The 17115-nt window shown below is 55.4% G+C and overlaps 1 protein-coding gene across 1 annotated transcript; it reads left to right on the top strand.

Moving 5' to 3' along the window:
* Nucleotides 1-14818: 14818 nt before the first annotated feature.
* On the top strand, nucleotides 14819-17044 carry COMMD4 (COMM domain containing 4). Its single transcript, XM_074880645.1, has 8 exons — nucleotides 14819-14932; nucleotides 15016-15087; nucleotides 15185-15250; nucleotides 15716-15755; nucleotides 15881-16000; nucleotides 16237-16317; nucleotides 16404-16580; nucleotides 16802-17044. Exons 1-8 carry the CDS (start codon nucleotides 14930-14932, stop codon nucleotides 16840-16842), a joined length of 600 nt encoding a protein of 199 aa, XP_074736746.1. The 5' UTR covers nucleotides 14819-14929; the 3' UTR covers nucleotides 16843-17044.
* The last annotated feature ends 71 nt before the right edge of the window (nucleotides 17045-17115 follow it).

Raw genomic sequence — 17115 nt, forward strand, 5'->3', positions numbered from 1 at the left:
CTGGGGGGGCTCATGTCCCATCTGATGCCCCAGCACGTGCAGGGTCAGCATGGACACCGATGGGTACTCCCTCCCAGAGCCACAGTGCAGCAGACCAGTCTGGAGGTGACCAGATGCTGGCCCTTGGGGCATACCCTGACCATCGGACCGTGCCCTGCAGAGCAGATCTCAGCCTGGCTGCGAGCTCTAAGCCTCCTGCTCTGGTCACAGCCAATGATTTGTCTTCTCAGGCCAGAGCTGTGACAGCAGTGCAGGCTCCCAACAGCATGCCTGCATCTGGTCAGCCCACGCTGAGTAGCTTCTCTGATGTCCAGCATGGAGCTTCTATTGATGGAGCCACAATGAAGAGCTGCAATGGGCAGAAGGAAGAGGCAAGACCAAGCCCTGGTCTGCCTGACCTTGGTATGGGTGAGGACCACACCACTGCTCCTCAGCTGGTGCCCCTTCCAGGGGTGCCCTCAGCTCTGCCAACAGAAAGGACAGCCAGCTCGACCAAAATGCATCCTGGCGTTGAGTGGGTACATTCTGCTGTCACACCCGAGGTGGTCTGGGACACGGAGTCTGCTGGCACCTTACTGCATGGTGAAGCTGCTCTGCTGGTGGACACCGACTTGGACAAGGTAGCAGGAAATGGGTCTGGACTCCCAGCCACTGTCTTGGCATCGCTTCCCAGTGCTGCGTTGGCTCATGATGTCAACCACCTGCAAGTGCTGGCTCCCTTCCTTCCTACTGCGGAGTCTGGGGGACCTGCTGTCACCTCGGGGAAACAAAGTGATCTGTCTTCCCCCCCTGCACAGCAGACTCTGACACCCACCAAAGCCCACCCTTCCCCTGCCCAGACCAGGGCCCCCAGCGCTGCAGGTCCAGCTGTGCCTGGGGTGCACTCTGTAGCCCCCGATGCCATCCCAGAGCCTGGAGTGACCAAACTCCCCTGCAAAGATGGAGCTGCTATGGTGGATTCCCCCTCTCCAGGAGCTGCTGGTGTGACACGTGGCTCCCTGCTGGGTTCACCTACCCAGAGGCCATCTCTGCATCCAGATCTCTTCCTCACAACAGCATCTGTGGATGGACCCACAGGAGGGCACCGCCAGGCCATGAAGGTGGCAGAGATGAGTGTGCTGCCTGGACGAGTGGTTGTGGCAGAAGAAGCTGGGCACAGTGAGCCCAGGACAGCATCAGTAGGACCCACTGCTGCTCCAGCAGGACCTTCAGGGCCCACCCGTGCCAGCCCAGGCTCTGCACCTCCTCCCTGCTCCAAGAGCCCTGCTCCACAGAACTGCTCTGAGGCTGTGCACCACACCGGCACCACAAGCTTGCCATCTCCATCCTACCTGCTGACTTCCACTGGAGCTGGGCATGCAGTCAGCTCCCCACCCAGCTCCTGGATGCCAGCAGGTGTGACCCTTGATGCTCAGTCCATGTCCAGTCACTCTGTCACCTCCCAGCACCCCTCCACAGCCACAGAGCATCTCCCTGCAGCTGCAGGAGAGGCCTTCACCCCGACTGAGCTGATGACGATGGGCAAACCTGGCTCCCCAGGGGTGAAGCCCCCTGCATCCCACCCCCCTGGGCTCCCCTCTCCTGCACAGCCTCTGCCTGTGCATGTGTTGCCCTTGCAGTTTCGGCTGTCGGGTATCACTTACACCGAGACGCTGAGCAGCAGGACTTCAGAGAGCTACAGGGAGCTGGAGGAAGAAGTGAGGCTGATGGTGAGTGCAGGAGCTGGTCGGTGGAGATATGGGTGCTTTGGGGTGCATCTGAGGAGCTACTGCAGCAAACTGTGCTGGGGTGAGGAGCCTGCAGGCTGCATCAGCCCTGGCTTGGTGTATCACCCACCTGGGCATGGTGGAGACACTGCTCCACCAGAGCTGGACTGGGATGCTTGATTTGAGGTGAGGCTGAACTCCCCTCACCTCTGGCAGCTGACAGGGCTATTGTACACTGTGTTGGTGCTGGGGTATTCCCTCCTGGGTGCTCTTTCTAGGCTGATGGGAGCCGTGGGTATGTCAGCTTCTCAGTTGGTGCTTCTTTCTTCCAGCTCAACCAAATGCTGTCCACCTATGAGACCTTCCTGCAGGCAAATGTCCTTGAGTTTATGTGAGTATGCAGCTCTGCCCTGGGGCAACAGATGGAGAGGTGGGTTTGGCTTGGAGGGAAGGGTTTGCCCAGCAAAATGCTCCAGGCAGGTCTTGAGGGGCTGTTCTCCTTCACCAGGGTCATTGTCCCAAGGGATCCCTGGTTGAAAATTCCAGATAAAGCCATCTGAGACTGCTCTTTAGGTGGGGTGTTAATGTGATGATGATGGGGCTCTAAAGCTGCTCCCAGAGGGGAGGTGGGCTGCCCATCATCTCATCTCCCTCCCAGGAATGGCTCGGTGGTTGTGCGAGGAGAGGCTCTGTTCCGGGGGGAAGCTCCTGCTCCCACCAACTCCCACCTCATCCGGACGGTTGTCACAGAGGCAAGCAGGGGAAGGAGCATCTTTGGCTGGCAACTGGAGCCACAGTCTGTCCAGTCCAGTGGTAAGCTGTAGAGATCTTCCCATAGCAGAGCTGTGGCTATCAAGTGTCCTCCCTATACCTCTAGCAAAGCCAAAACCTGCCCAGTTTAGACTTCAGGCTTCACCTTCACTTAACATCCCTTCTGACCCGTGCAAAACCCTTAGTGTTAAGGATGCTCGAGACCACATCTGCAGCAGCTGGACCTGTGTGGTCTAGTGCTTCTGCTAAACTCTGGCTTCCCCTCCTTGACCTGATTGTCCTGTCCTTGGAGGTGGCACATCCCAAGCCCTTCCCCACCACAGAAGGTCTTCATCTTCACTCAGCTGCCCTGCGGGCTTCTGCTTTCAGTGTGTGGCAGAGGATGAGCTGAAGTCTGGCTGTTATCTCCCAAGGAAGGTGATGGAATACATATGGGCATAACTGTCTTCTGAACTCTTTTAGGCTTCAGCCTGGAGAACCTGGACCCAGAGCAGCTGTCCATCTCTCTCACTGTCTTCCAACATGGGAGGAGCAGGACAGACTCCCTGAAGAGGCTGACCAGCAAGGTATAGCAAGTCTTGGTGGCCCTTCCAAAGGATGATGCTGGGAAAATAGGTGCAGGCTGGCTGCTAGTGGGGTAATATGTGCCAAAGCAGGGGTGGGGTGTGAGCGGTTGTCTTCTCTTTGTCTAGGTGACTTCATCTCTCGGTGCTCTCTACAATGTGAGGAACTTCACTATCACCCAGCTCAGGTATGGGACACAACTACCCCTCTTCAAAGCTCTTCACTAAATTACCCTTACTACCACTTGTGTGCTCTGCAGCTAATTAGCCATGCTGCAAAGATGGAGAGGATGAGTTTTGCTGCACTAGGAAACCAGGGAGGGTGATGTGCAGCTGGTGGCAAATGCTGCAACTGAGCACCTTCCCTGGGCTGAGCAGTCATGAGCTGCTGACAAAAGACCAGCAAGGGTGTGCTTGGCGAGCCTGGTCCCAGCTCTCCTGCCTTAGAGCCCTTCTCTCCCCTTAGAAACCCCAGTGGGGTCCTGGAGATCACTGGAGACCTCTACCTTGACACGATTGTCCACGCTGATGTTGGAAAGATTCTGCAAGCCTTGACAGCTCTCGCAACCTCCTCCGTGGACCTGACCTCCCTCTCGGTGGAGGGTAAGGACAGTCCCTGTGTGTGGTAGGGCTCGCTACCAGCTCTGCTCACCTAGCACTCATGTTTTGCCTCTTCAGGAGCCAGGCTTCACCTGCAGGTTTACCCAGTCTCCTTCCTCATCACTAACAGACACTTCAGTGAGGACCTTCTGGATCCACTTGCTATAGAGCCTCAGGAGCTCACCAGAGACCTTGGTGATGTGGTAGGCATGGCTGGTGGGAGGGGGCCAGCATCCTCCCAGGAGGCTGAGGACCACTGGGGGAAGAGGGACTGCTTTGGGGTTGTCCAAACCAGACCCTCAACTCCAGTGCTGTGGCTGATACCCGCTGAAGGCAGGCACCGAGGCTCTAGTGGCAGGATGTTTTCTCTCTGGTGCTTCAGTGGTTCAGGCCACCACAATGTAGCCAGGGACCTAGAGGTGCTGCGGGACTGCAGCTGCCCTGTGTCCCTGCTGTAGTGGCTGTCCCAGCTCCATCATGGCTGTGGAAGTGGTGGTCTGGCTGGGTGGAACACCCCAAAGGCTGGTGGGGAGCTGAACAAAACCTCTCTTCCAGGTGGCGAGAGCCCTGAGGGACCACAGGAGCTTCCTGCAAGTGGTGATAAGAGGATTCCTGTGAGTGGGAGCAGAGGGTCTGCTGGGGCGGCAGGGAGGGGCAGGGGTGTACAGAGCTGGGGGGTCTCCCTACAGACATCAGCCAACAGGTCATGGCTATCAGGTGTATAGTCCCAACCACAGAAGGGTTTGCAGCAGACAGCTGAGGTCAAGCATTTACCTGCTGTCTCAAGAGTGGATGGACCCCCAGGGATGCCCCTTCCATCCCAAAGAGTAGATGCAAAACCAATGCCTCCCTGAGTGCAGAGACATCCTCCTGGGGCCCCTCTGAGCAAAACCAGCCAGGAGTCTGGCTATGCCTGCAGCCACAGCCCAGCATGTGGCTGTGGGGTCACAGCGGGACTGGCAGCTGCTGGAGCTCTTCCCAACCCTGTCTGCAGGCCTGGTTCCTTGATCTGCCATGGGGATGTGGTCTTCCGGCACCCTGCTCCAACCAGCCTGGAAATTTTGGAGACACTTGTGCTCTCGCTTGGGCCAAACAAGGCTTTGGCTGGTTCAGACTTCCAGGTGGACCCATACTCTCTTGCTGTGGGAGGTAAGCTTCCCTTTGGGGTGCGGGTACCTAAGCTTCACCAGCTTGTGGCTCCATGTGTGAGCAGAGTAGATCTACAACAAACAAGATCCAGATTGCCTAAGCAAAGGGAGGCTGAGATGTCTTGGCTGGTGAGATGATCAGCTTGCAGTGGTTGATCTGCAAGTACAATTCTAGCAACCACCACGCCCTATCCCTCTGCACAGTGTGGAGACATAGTCTGCTCTGCTGCAGGCTGGCATAGGCCAGGAGGGAAGGGTTATCTGGAAAGGGTGGAGAGGGTGTCAAATAGATGTTATTGGCATCCTATATTTGCCTCCTGGGTCCTGAGGGAGAGTGGGTGGCTGCCACCTCACAGGGTAGAGCCCTTGTGTCATGCAGGCTGTGCTAACTGCTGTGCTCTGCCACAGAGGACACCCTGGAGCCCCCCCCGCCCATACCGGGCCTTCCCGACTACGCTGTGGCCATCATGGTTGTGTGCGGCCTCTGCATCATTACTGCTCCCATCGTCTTGCTGGTGGTGAGTGTCTGTCACCTGCTAGGGCAGGCATAGACGAGCAGGGGCAAAGCAGCCCCGGTCCGTGTGCGAGGTGAGCACGGAGCAGAGGGACTGGTGTGGGGCCAGGCGTGGCTGCAGCTGATGTGCTCTCCTCCCTAGTGTCTGAGGACCCAGAGGCTTGGCTGGTGGGATGTGGCAGTCCTCTGGGACAGAAGAGACCTTGAAGCAGGGACCCAGACCTTTGAAATGGATAACCGAGGGTTCTGGTCACCCTCTGAACAGGCAAGTGGCCTTTATGGTCCCTTGAATTAGCTTCTGTGCTTTGGAGCTGGAGCCTTGAAGCACAGCTGGTGTTTCTGCAGGTCACAGGACCCTGTTGTACCTGGTGATAGTCCTGCCCAATGCCAGGAGGTGGAGAAACCCCTGGGGGGCTGGAGGGAAGGAAACCTCACCCCCTGCCCTTGCTGGAGGTGGGCACAGTGACTTTCCCCTTCTCACCCACAGGGCACTGAGGATGCTCCTACACGCTGGCAAACTGACTCTGCCTGATGAGAGAAGATGCAGCTGATGGGGCAGAGCTGCTCAGAAGATGCTTATCAGGCTGCAGCTGCCAAATTCTCCAAGAGAAGGATGCAGGCTCAGGTGTATAAAGGAATAATTTTGTATGTTGAACTTGATTAAACTATTTATAGAATGTCAAACCCAGCTGTGGATGGTATCTCCTTCTGCTGTATGTTGAACCCCCCTGCCCAGGAGGGCAGCTGTGGCCTGAGCTTCCATCCACCAGAGTACAGCTCCTGGGGCTGACAGCTGCAATGGGCAGCTGCCAGCCCATCTGTGGCTTATGCTTTAACCCGGGCTTGCTTAAGAGCTACAAGCTCTTCCTGGCCAGACCTGGCTTTGAGCACCTCAAGCTCTGTGCTGCTGGTCTAACTGATGTGAATAAGCTGAGCTTGGTCTTGTCCAGCTCTTGACTAACTACTCAGCAGTGCTAAGGAAATGCATCCTTCTTTAGGCTGGCTTGGGGGAATCAAGTGCTGGGCTGCTCCCTGGGTAAAGCAGCCCTTCTCCCTCTTCACTGGGTGCTCTTAGGCGAAAGCACGCTATGAGGGGGGCTCTTATTGCTGCCTACTTAACTACCAGGCAAAGTTTTTTTTCCTTCTTGCTGCGTGTTTTTCTACATGGAGGCAGAAAGCAGGCTCCACATACTCTCACTTCAAAAAGAACTTCCAGTTGCTTTTCGATTCTATAATCAAAGGTCATCCAGTCCCATGGTTTTCCAAAGCAGGTGTGCTGGGTTTGTGTGCTGGGGGGGTTTTTGGTTAGTGGGGGAGGGGGCTTGCCATGACCTGGACTGGAAACCCAGAGAATTTCAACGGTTCTGTGACGCCCTCAGGTTAAATTAAGGTGAAACGACACCAAACGGCAGCTTAAAATGTTTTACTTTTGGTAGAGAACAATTTAAACTTGGGAAAGGATAATGAGCAATGTGGGCCCCTATAAATCCATAAGAAGGAAAGGAAAGGAGAGTCAAATCTGGATCACCACCCCTGGATCCAGTGTTGTCTCAGGTCTGGTAATCTTGGGTGGTGGGTGCACGCACAGTGAAGTTTTTGGTTGGCTTTTAAGTTCATTGTATTAACTGGTTAGCATACTAGATGAGGAGGGACCAGGCATTCCACAAATTCATTTTCATGAGAAATGAGGAAAAAGGTGGAGCATAGGTTCTGATGGAGTCAGTTGTACTGTCCCTGCCCAGCTTTGGTTTTTCCTCTGTTAGCAAAAATCTCTGGGGACTTCATGCTTCATACTGGTCATCCCAGAAATGATCACCTCTTATCAGTTCTTGTTACCACTTCAGTGGCGAAGGTGTGAAGTCATTAGCAAGGCAAGCAAGGTGTCTGGCTTGCACAATAGAGCTGCAAAATACCAGGTTTAGTGGTATTTGTGCTCGAGGGGAAGTACCTGGTGTCCTCAGTCCATGTCTCCCCCTCTGAGGCTTATCTAAGGTGTTTGTCAATGCAACTGCAAGGGAGTGGGGTGTGCATCCTTTGTTACACTCCTGCTTCCTTGGGTGACATTCCTTAGACCAATCCAAAGGTTGTCCTTGAGGCGTTCTGTGAGAATGAATGTTTGAGGCATTTCTTCCTTCAGTTCCTTACAGGCCTACAGCAGGGGCCACTTGAGAAGCTTCTTAAAGCTCCCTCAGCTCCGAGCTGGACCCACCTCTGGGCAAGACCAAGCCAATTAGTGATGGTGGCCATGCCACTGCAATAACGTATTTAAGAAGGGGAACTGGGGTGGGGCAGTGGGAGTTGAGAGAGACACCTCTGCAAACACTGAGGCCAGAGCAGAGACCCCCCCCTCAGCCCGTGGGGAGAGGGCTGGCTGTGCCCTGTGCCCATGGAGGTCACTGGGGGAGCAGATGCCCTCCTGCAGCCCGTGGAGGACCCCATGCAGGAGCAGGTTGGGAAGAGCTGCAGTCCGTGGGAAGGACTCTTTTCTGAGAAGTTTGTGGAGGACTGTCTCCTGTGAGAGGGACCCCGCGCTGGAGAAAGGGAAGAGTGTGAGGACTCCTCCCCCTGAGAAGTGAAAGGGCTCAAACAAATGAATTTCTAACAATCCTTGATTATGAAAGCTTTCCTGGGGTTTTTTGTTTCCTGAGGACTCCTTAACTGTTTCCCTAGACCTCTTTGTCTGTTTAGATCTCCCTATGTAAATCACTGATAGCCGACTCAAAGCCTTCAATGGACACTTGGGCAACTCCTAGAATGGGCAAACTAAGATAAGGGGGACCTGAACAAAAGGACGCAGAGATCCTATCTAGGGAGGATGATTTTGCTAATTTAGGCAGAAGGTACCTAGACTTCACTTCACAGCCATGCTCTGGAAAGAAGGTCAACTAGCGAACAGTGAGGAAGACTACTTCTTCCCTTGACCACTGAAGACACTCGCTCTATTTTTACTACGCAAGCTTGGACTATGTAAATGAATTCTGGGAACTCATTATCATAAGACACTTCTTTCCAGGGAATCTAATGAATATGTATGATTTGTGTGTATGTAAACTGATGTCCCTCACTAGTTCCTGGGAGCCCTTATGGTGGCGAATCCTCAGAGCAACGCCAGCACTGCTAATAAAGAATACCTGCTTAGCAGCTATATTGGACTCTGACTGTTGAATTAATTTCTTTGTTTCAGAAGGTAGGAGCAGCAGATACAACAGGTGATGGACTGACCACAACCCCCATCCCCTGCCCCACTGGAGGGGAGAAGGGAGAGAAATCGGGAGCAAAGCTGAGCCTGGGAAGAAGGAGGAGGGGGGGAGGTGGTTTTGAGATGTAGTTATACTTCTCACTGTCCTACTGTCTAAGTGGTGGTGGTGGCATTTGAATTAAATTGATGTTCTTTTCCTTCCCCTAACGAGTTTGTCTTTTGCCTGTGACCATAATGGGTGAGTCATCCCTCCCTGTTCTTATCTCGATTCCTGAGCCTTTTCCTTTATTTTCTGCTTCCTGTTCCTGAGGGTGAGGGAGTGAGCAAGCAGCTCTGTGGTGCTCAGTTGCCCTCTGGGTGCAAACCACAACAGCAGGCAGGAAGATCCTCTCTGCAGTGAGTGGCAGAGATGACCCCATCCTGCTCTCGGGGTGCTTGTCCCTGCTTTCATCCCGTGAGGGCTGGTCCTGTGGGAGCAGGGAGCCTGGATGCTGCCAGTAGGGATGGCTGAGCTTCCTCTGTTCCTTTCCAAGGAGGAGAGGGGCTAAAACCAGCCCTTTCCTGTGGTCCTTCTGCAAGACAAGGAACCACTTAGTGCTCCTCAACTCCCACTCTCCTCTGCCTGCTCCTGCCTGGAAGTGACCTACAAGCAATGAGCTCCTCAGGGGGAAAAACCTGCTGCACCCCTAAACCTTGAGAAAATCAGAGCTCAGGCAGCCAAAGGCATGAAGCAGATGTCACTGCTGTTTGTCAACTCAAATCTGTAGGCTTTGCAAATCAACGGCCACAAACTTCCTCAGAACTGACTCACCTCTTCTCTTGGCTGTCATCCACCCCCAGCACGTGAGCAAAGAGTAGTAAAGTAACCCACAGCATGACCAGGCCAGTTCTGCTACACTTAGGAGGAAAAAAGGAAGTGATTCTACAGAAATCTCTTTAAATGCTGGTTTTCTAGAAGTGACACTTACTTGAAGGCACAGGCAGGAAACACCCGACCTGCAGCGATGAAAACAAGCATGTCAAAAAAAGGGGGAACCCCAACAAATGGGATGAGTGAGCATGAGAGTCAGCCTGGAAAAGAAAAAAAACTGTAATGAAGAAAAACAAGGCAGGGGAAAAAAATACCCTGGGCCATCTAGAAATGACATAACGGGGCTGTTTAGCAGTGGGAGGTTGCTGTGGTGAACGATGGGGACCTGGCAGCTGCCTTGCTCTGTGGTGGCTGCTGGGTCCCAACTTGATGCCCTTGAACCCCACAATGTCCCTGAGGTGCCACCAGCAGCGTCCTGATTGCCAGGTCCCTGACACGGCCCCATGCTGGGCACCAAGGGCTGAGGGCCAGTACCTCGGATGCCACCGCTGTGTCACCGTGCTCCTGGGTGAGCCAGCTGGCACCAGGCCCCTGCTCAGGGCCAGTCCCTGCAAAGCCCTGGCGATGCCACAGGCTCTTTGCTCCTTCCTGTGCCTCCCTCCTTCTCCTCCTCTGTCCCCCCAGCCCCAAAAGCTGGCACAGACTTTAACACGGTGTGGGGATACAACATAAGATGGGTGAGGAGGACTGCAAACTTGCGGCTGGGGTGGCAAAAACCACATATACCATGCTGATTGTTTTTTAGCTTTGTGTGCTTGACAGGTAGAATGTCTGTGTTTAGATAACATAAGCCTGTGAGAGACTCAGAGAGGCTCCAGCCTCACAGTCGTTGTTTCCTCTCCAGCCCTATGGTCAGTTTTTCAGTCCCAGCCCCTACCCTAGGGTCTTTATTTCCCCTCCAGCCCCACGGTCTTATTTCAAGGCCAACTCTGGATCATGTCAGCTCCAGCTCCACACTATGTATTTCAGATCTAGCCCTACGTTTTTATTTCAACCCCAGCCCTATGGGTTTTTGTTTCAGCTCCACCATCTCAGTTGGTATTTCAGCTCCAGCTCTGCACCATGTCAGCTCCAGCCCCATGGTTGCTATTTCAGCCCCAGCCCCAGGGTCTTTATTTCAGCCCCAGCTCTACAGTATTAACAAGAAATAGGACAAGAGGAAACGGCCTCAAGTTGCAGCAGGGGATATTAGGAAAAATTTCCTCACCAAAAGGGTTGTCAAGCCCTGGAACAGGCTGCCCAGGGAGGCAGCAGAGTCACCATCCCTGGGGGTGTTTAAAAGACGTGTAGAGGTGGCACTTAGGGACATGGTTAGTGGAGGACTTGGCAGAGTTCAGTCAACAGTTGGACTCGATCTCAAAGGTTTTCTCCAGCCTAAATGATTAGGTGAGGCTGTGCTGCTGGGGGCCGGGGCTGGCTCCCCAAGGGGGCTGTGGTGGGGGTTGGATGGGGTGCTGGGACTTAAATAATAAGATATTTAAGGATATTAAAACAATTATTTTTACTATTATTATTATTTTATTATAATAACTTTATTATTATAATAAACATAATATATAATAGTAACTTTAAAATAATAAATTGTAACAAAGTGCAGCAGAGCTTTCCCAGACAGGCAGGGGCTGCCCCCAACACCCCAGGGTTCCTCCCCACCAGAGGTGCCCCCTTGGCCAAGTGCTCCCTGCCTGGTGCCAAGGGCTTCCCCTTCCCCTTCCCCTTCCCCTTCCCCTTCCCCTTCCCCTTCCCCTTCCCCACCAGAGCCTGGGGCTGCTACAGCAGCCGGGGAGTTCCAGCCCCTAAAACGAAGTCAAGTGCTGCATTTGGGGCTGAAAACAAGCCGGGGATGCGCTGGGCTCAGGCTGGTGTTTGTGGGGCTCAGACCCAGCCCAAGTGCCGCCTTTGGGGATGGGGAACCAGAGGCCGAGCAGCTGTTCCCAGCCCCCAAACACCATCTTGGGGGGCTGTGGGCAGGTGGGGGGGTGTTGGGCAGGGCCATGGGACCCTCCCCTGAGGTTGCATTTGCCCCCAGAGCACGGGAGGCCAGCAGGTACCGGGCTGAACTCGGTGGGTGAGCTACACGCTGGGGGCTGATGTGATAATTAAGCCACTACTGGGACAGTTAGGACAGCTCATACTGGTATTTGAGTGGTGATGGTGATTGATTTATGACCTTGTCAACAGCCCCAGTGCTGCCCTGAGAACCTGGAGCAGCTCTCAGGGGGAAGGGTACTGTGGTGGTGCAATTCTTACCCCTCCCCGCCCCTCCTTTTGGGCTGCTTGGTGCTAGGTGTGATTCCACCCACATCCCCCCGAGCTATACACCAATCTGTGGAGATAAGGACTGATAACGTTAACAAGCCTGGCTCCTGCCCCTCCTGATTGCTCGGAAATGGTTAAAATGGCCCATCATCTCCTAAGGGCCTGGCACACCTGTGCCTGGGATGTGGTCAAATGGGAACAATAACAGAGTTGCACATTCATCAAATTCTTGTGCAACTGCTGGAAGGCACCAGATGGTATCTGACCAAAGTCAATTATCTTGGGCTGTATAAAGAGCGACCCTAAGTGAGACCCTTTGAGCTCTCCTGGATCGCAGCGGGGCTGTGACCAGCATCTCCCCTGAGCTGGGATGTCTCTCAGGTACCAAACCCTTCAGGTGTTGTCTGCTGCCAGAGCTGACGGAAGGCCAGGGCGAAGTCCACCCGCTCGAGTCTCAATTATCACCCGTCGAGGAATGCCAATGCATTGGGAGTATTTACTCTAAACTCGAGAGGGAAATTTTCTTTTGAGCTAGCTTCTCTTTCACCCGTTCTTTCTCTGCTTATTGGTGTGTGGGTACGTACTTCATTCTACTGGATCCAGATACTTTTGTTTCTGTGCATGTGTTTGTACGCTTTGTGTTCATTCTACTGGATCCAAATACTTTTGTCTCTGTGTGTGTGTTTGTACGTTTTGTGTATGCGCATGTACATATGTATAAATTAAGGTACCGTTAAGTAAGTTAGTGTGAATCTTGTCATTTTAGAATCTGTGAATAAGTTGCTTTCCTTTCTTTCAGCATTTCTGAATTATTTTGTAATAATAATAAATTGCTGTTAGCTATTAATAAATCTAGATTTCTTACTAAATCATTACCGTGTCAATACTTTCATCCGCGACAGGTACAGGGCTGGAGCTGAAATAAAATCTGTTAAGGGTGGAGCTAGACCTGAAATAACGACTATGGGGCTGGGGCTGAAATAAAGGTTGTAGGGCTAGAGACAAAAGAAACACAGCAGGGCTGGAGCTGAAATACCAACTGTGGGGCTGGAGCTGAAATGATGCAGAGCTGGGGCTGAACTAAAAAACATGGGGCTGGAATTGGAATAAATACTGCAGGCTGAGATCTGAAATAAAAACTGTAGGGCTGGGGCTGGGCTGAAATACAGACCACAGGGCTGGAGTTGGAATAGAAATACTGCCTGTGGGGCTGGAGCTGAAATAAAGACTGTAGGGCCAGGGTTAGAGCTGAAATAAACACTGCCTGGAGCTGAAATGTAGGGCTAGATCTGAAACACATAGTGTGGGGCTGGAGCTGACGTGATCCAGAGCTGGAGCAGAAATAAAAAAGCCCCGGAGCTGGAGGGGAAATAAAGACCCTGGGGCAGAGGCTGGGGCTGAAATAAATAATCATACAATCATTTAGGCTGGAAAAGACCTTTAAGATCATTGAGTCCAACCGTTAGCTGAACTCTGCCAAGTCCTCCACTGACCATGTCCCTAAGTGCCACCTCTACACGTCTTTTAAACACCCCCAGGGATGGTGACTCCACCACTTCCCTGGGCAGCCTGTTCCAGGGCTTGTCAACACTTTTGGCGAAGAAATTTTTCCTAATATCCAGTCTAAACGTCCCCTGCTGCAACTTGAGGCCGTTTCCTCTCATGCTGTTGCTTGTTAGTAATGTTGGGCTGGGGCTGAAACGCTGAAGGAATTAATGCCTCAAACATTCATCAACACAAACACCTCAAGGACAAGCTGTGGCCTTTGTGATGAGTCTAAGGAATGTCACCCAAGGAAGCGGAGTGTATGGAAGGACGCACCCCCACTCCCTTGTGGTTGTGTTGACAAACTCCTTAGATAAGCCTCAAAGGGGGGAAACGTGGACTGAGTGAAACCAAATGTTTCTGTGTAAGCCTGACACCACGCAGGCCGTGCTAACGGCTTCGCCATTGGAGAGGTGATAAGGATTGATAAGAGGGGAGCATTTCTGCCCCAGAAGCCGGATGACTGCTCAAGGAGCAGGAAGTCAGCAAAAATCTGTGGGAACCTGGGGGAGAAGTGAAGGCAGCTGGGGGAGATCATACCCCAGTTGGATGAGGGGATTGGTGCGCCCCACTCCCCCTCAATGCATACTCTTGGCAGTGAGTTTGTGGGATACCTGCCTCTCTGACTGGTGTGCTCAGCACCTGGTAAAATGAACTTAAAAGGCGACAGAAAACTTTGCTGGGTGTACACCCACCACCCAAGATTACCAGACCTGAGACAACGCTGGAACCTAGGGGTGGTGAACCGGATTTGGCTCTTTTCTCTTCTCCTTTCCTTCTCCTTTCCTTCTCCCTTCCTTCTCCTCTCCTCTCCTCTCCTCTCCTCTCCTCTCCTCTCCTCTCCTCTCCTCTCCTCTCCTCTCCTCTCCTCTCCTCTCCTCTCCTCTCCTCTCCTCTCCTCTCCTCTCCTCTCCTCTCCTCTCCTCTCCTCTCCTCTCCTCTCCTCTCCTCTCCTCTCCTCTCCTCTCCTCTCCTCTCCTCTCCTCTCCTCTCCTCTCCTCTCCTCTCCTCTCCTCTCCTCTCCTCTCCTCTCCTCTCCTCTCCTCTCTCCTCTCTCCTCTCTCCTCTCTCCTCCTCCCCTCCCCTCCTTCTTTCCTCTTTTCTTCTTTTTCTTTTCTTTTCTTTTCTTTTCTTTTCTTTTCTTTTCTTTTCTTTTCTTTTCTTTTCTTTTCTTTTCTTTTCTTTTCTTTTCTTTTCTTTTCTTTTCTTTTCTTTTCTTTTCTTTTTTCTTTTTCCCACATTGCTTATTATCCTTTTCCAGGTTCAAGCTGTTTCTCCCGCAAAGTAAAACATTTTAACTGGTCGTCTGGTGTCGTTTCACGTTACTTTAACGCGAGGGGATCACAGACCCTCCGCGACTCCCTGGGCTCCCAGTGTGGCGCTGGGGCTGGGGCTGAGCCACGGCGCCCGTCAGCGGAGCCGGGACAGCCGGGGCTGCGGCCACGGGGCCGGGAGCTGTAAGGAGCGTCCCACTGCGGGGGGGTCCCGGGCCGGGGCCGCAGCTCCCCGCGGTGCTGGGCCCGGGGAGCCCCCGCGGAGCCCCCGCGGAGCCCGCAGCCGCCCCCCGCCCAGCCCCGCTGCAGCCGGGCCCGGCCCGGTACCCCCCCGCGGCCCCGCCGGGCTCCCCGGGGCGGGGAGGGGCGGGACGGGCGGGGCGGCCGCCGTTCCTCCCGCCCGCCCAGGGCTCCCCGCCCGGGAGCGGTTCCGGGTCGCGGAGGCGGGATCTGCGGCGGCACCGGGCACCGGCGGCGACATGGTGGGGCGGGGGACGGCGGCGGGGGGCGCGGGGGGGGGCGCGGTGGGTCCGCGGCGGGCTCTGACCGCGCCTTCCCCCCGCAGCGGTTCCGCTTCTGCGGGGACCTGGACTGCCCCGACTGGGTCCTGGCCGAGATCAGCACCCTGGCCAAAATCGTTAAGTGCCCGCGCCCCCCGCCCCGGCCCCCTGCCCGGCCCTGCCCGGCCCCTGCCCGCCCCGGCGCGGTGGTCACCCTCCTTGTCCCCCCCGCAGTCCTCGGTGAAGCTGAAGCTGATCTGCGCCCAGGTGCTGCGGGACCTGCTGGGGGAGGCCATCGAGGTGAGCGGGACCCCCCTCCCCGGCGTCACCGTGGTGGAGGAGAAGTGTTACAACGCTGGAATTGCCTAATTACAAAAAATTGTTGGGCGTTGGAATGGGCTGCCCAGGGCAGGGGGCGAGTCCCCATCCCTGGAGGGGTTGAAGAGTCGGGTTGACCCAGCGCTGAGGGATCTGGTGGAGTTGGGAACGGTCAGGGTGAGGTTCATGGTTGGACTGGAGGAGCTTCAAGGGCTTTTCCAACCTGCATGATTCTGTGATTCTGTGTGGTTCTGTAACAGCACGGACTTTCATATTCCTGATGCAAGCCTCAGGGTTAAGAACGCTACCAGGGTAGCGCTAATATAGATGCTAAGTAGTTTTAATACAAAGGTAAGAATTGTGAGCGTGAATGTTGGTAGCGGATGCGTTACGCGGCTGTGCAGTACCTGGTGCTTACCCTGACGGCCCGTGCTCTGCTCTCCGCAGTATGAGAAGATCCTGAAGCTGACCTCCGACGCCAAGTTAGGTGAGCGCTGCTGCCCCAGCCCCGCGCGGGGTCCCCCCCAGGGAGCCGTGCTGCGGGGACGGGCAGTGATCTGGCAGGGGACACCTTCCCGAGGCGACGGAGCTAACGATCCATCCCGCCCGCAGAGTCGGGGGACGTGAAGGCGACCATCGCTGTCCTGGGCTTCATCCTCTCCAGCGCCGCCAAGCACAACGTGGACAGCGAGTCCCTGTCGAGCGAGCTGCAGCAGCTGGGGCTGCCCAAAGGTAGAGGGGACCCTCGGGGTGTCACCGCGGGCTGGGCCTGGTGAGGTGTGCCAGGGCTGAGCTGGCAGCCCCCGGCACTGCCCCCTTCACGCCCAGATCCGGTGAGGGATGGCGGCCACGTTGTCCCCATCACCCCCGTCCCCAAGAGCCCCTCCAGGTACTTCACTGGGTTTTGGCCGCAGCGGGACTGGCACGAGGGGGTGGTTTTCTTCTCTTGTCTCTCCCCACCGGGGCAGAGCACGCCAGCGGGTTGTGCCGATCCTACGAGGAGAAGCAGAGCTCCCTCCAGGACAGCCTGAGGGCCTGCAGCCTGAGACGTGAGTGCGCGTTGGGAGGTTTGGGGCTCGGGGGTGGGCACCCTGCCCGAGCACACCGGGGTGCTGACGCTGCCCACCCGCTGCAGTGAGCCAGCTGGGCTCGGTGTGCTGGCGGGTGGATTACACCCTCAGCTCCAGCGAGCTGCGGGAGGTCAACGAGCCCCTCGTGCACCTGACCTTCAACGTGCGGGATGGGGAGCACGGAAGGATGGCGGCTGTCCCCATGGCCCTCTCAGCTGACAAGTTCCGGGTGCTGCTGGCAGGTGAGGCCAGAGGAGGGGTGACAGCAGGGACCCTGGCCCTGGGGGGATGCTGCAGGGAAGGATGCTGGGGGGGGACGCTGGGGATGCTGGAGGGGGGGATGCTGGAGGGAGGATGCTGGGGGGGGGGGGATGCTGGAGGGAGGGATCCTGGAGGGAGGATGCTGGGGGGAGGATGCTGTGGCACTAGTGTCTTCCCCAGCATCTCCTCCCTCTCTCCTCAGAGCTGAAGCAGGCCCAGGCCCTGATGAACACCCTCCTCTGAGGAGCCGGGAGAAGAGGCAATGGCTGGAGCCAGGACAGGACCCAGTGCTGCCCCAGGGAGCGGGGAAGCCGGGGGCAGCTTTCCCTGCCCTCCTCCCCGTGCCTGCCGGGCCCCCGGCAGCGATCGAGGCTGCCGAGGGCCCGCCCGTGGTGCGGCTGTGCCCCGGGGGAAGCTCCAATAAAGGTCACGGTGGCAAAGCCCAGCCGGGTCCGTCTGTCCCCGCGGTGGAGGCCTGGGCGGGCCCAGGCGCCTTCTGGCGGCGTGGCGGGACTA

This window comes from Strix uralensis, chromosome 11 (genome assembly GCF_047716275.1).
Source record: "Strix uralensis isolate ZFMK-TIS-50842 chromosome 11, bStrUra1, whole genome shotgun sequence".
In the NCBI taxonomy this organism is placed as follows: Eukaryota; Metazoa; Chordata; class Aves; order Strigiformes; family Strigidae; genus Strix; species Strix uralensis.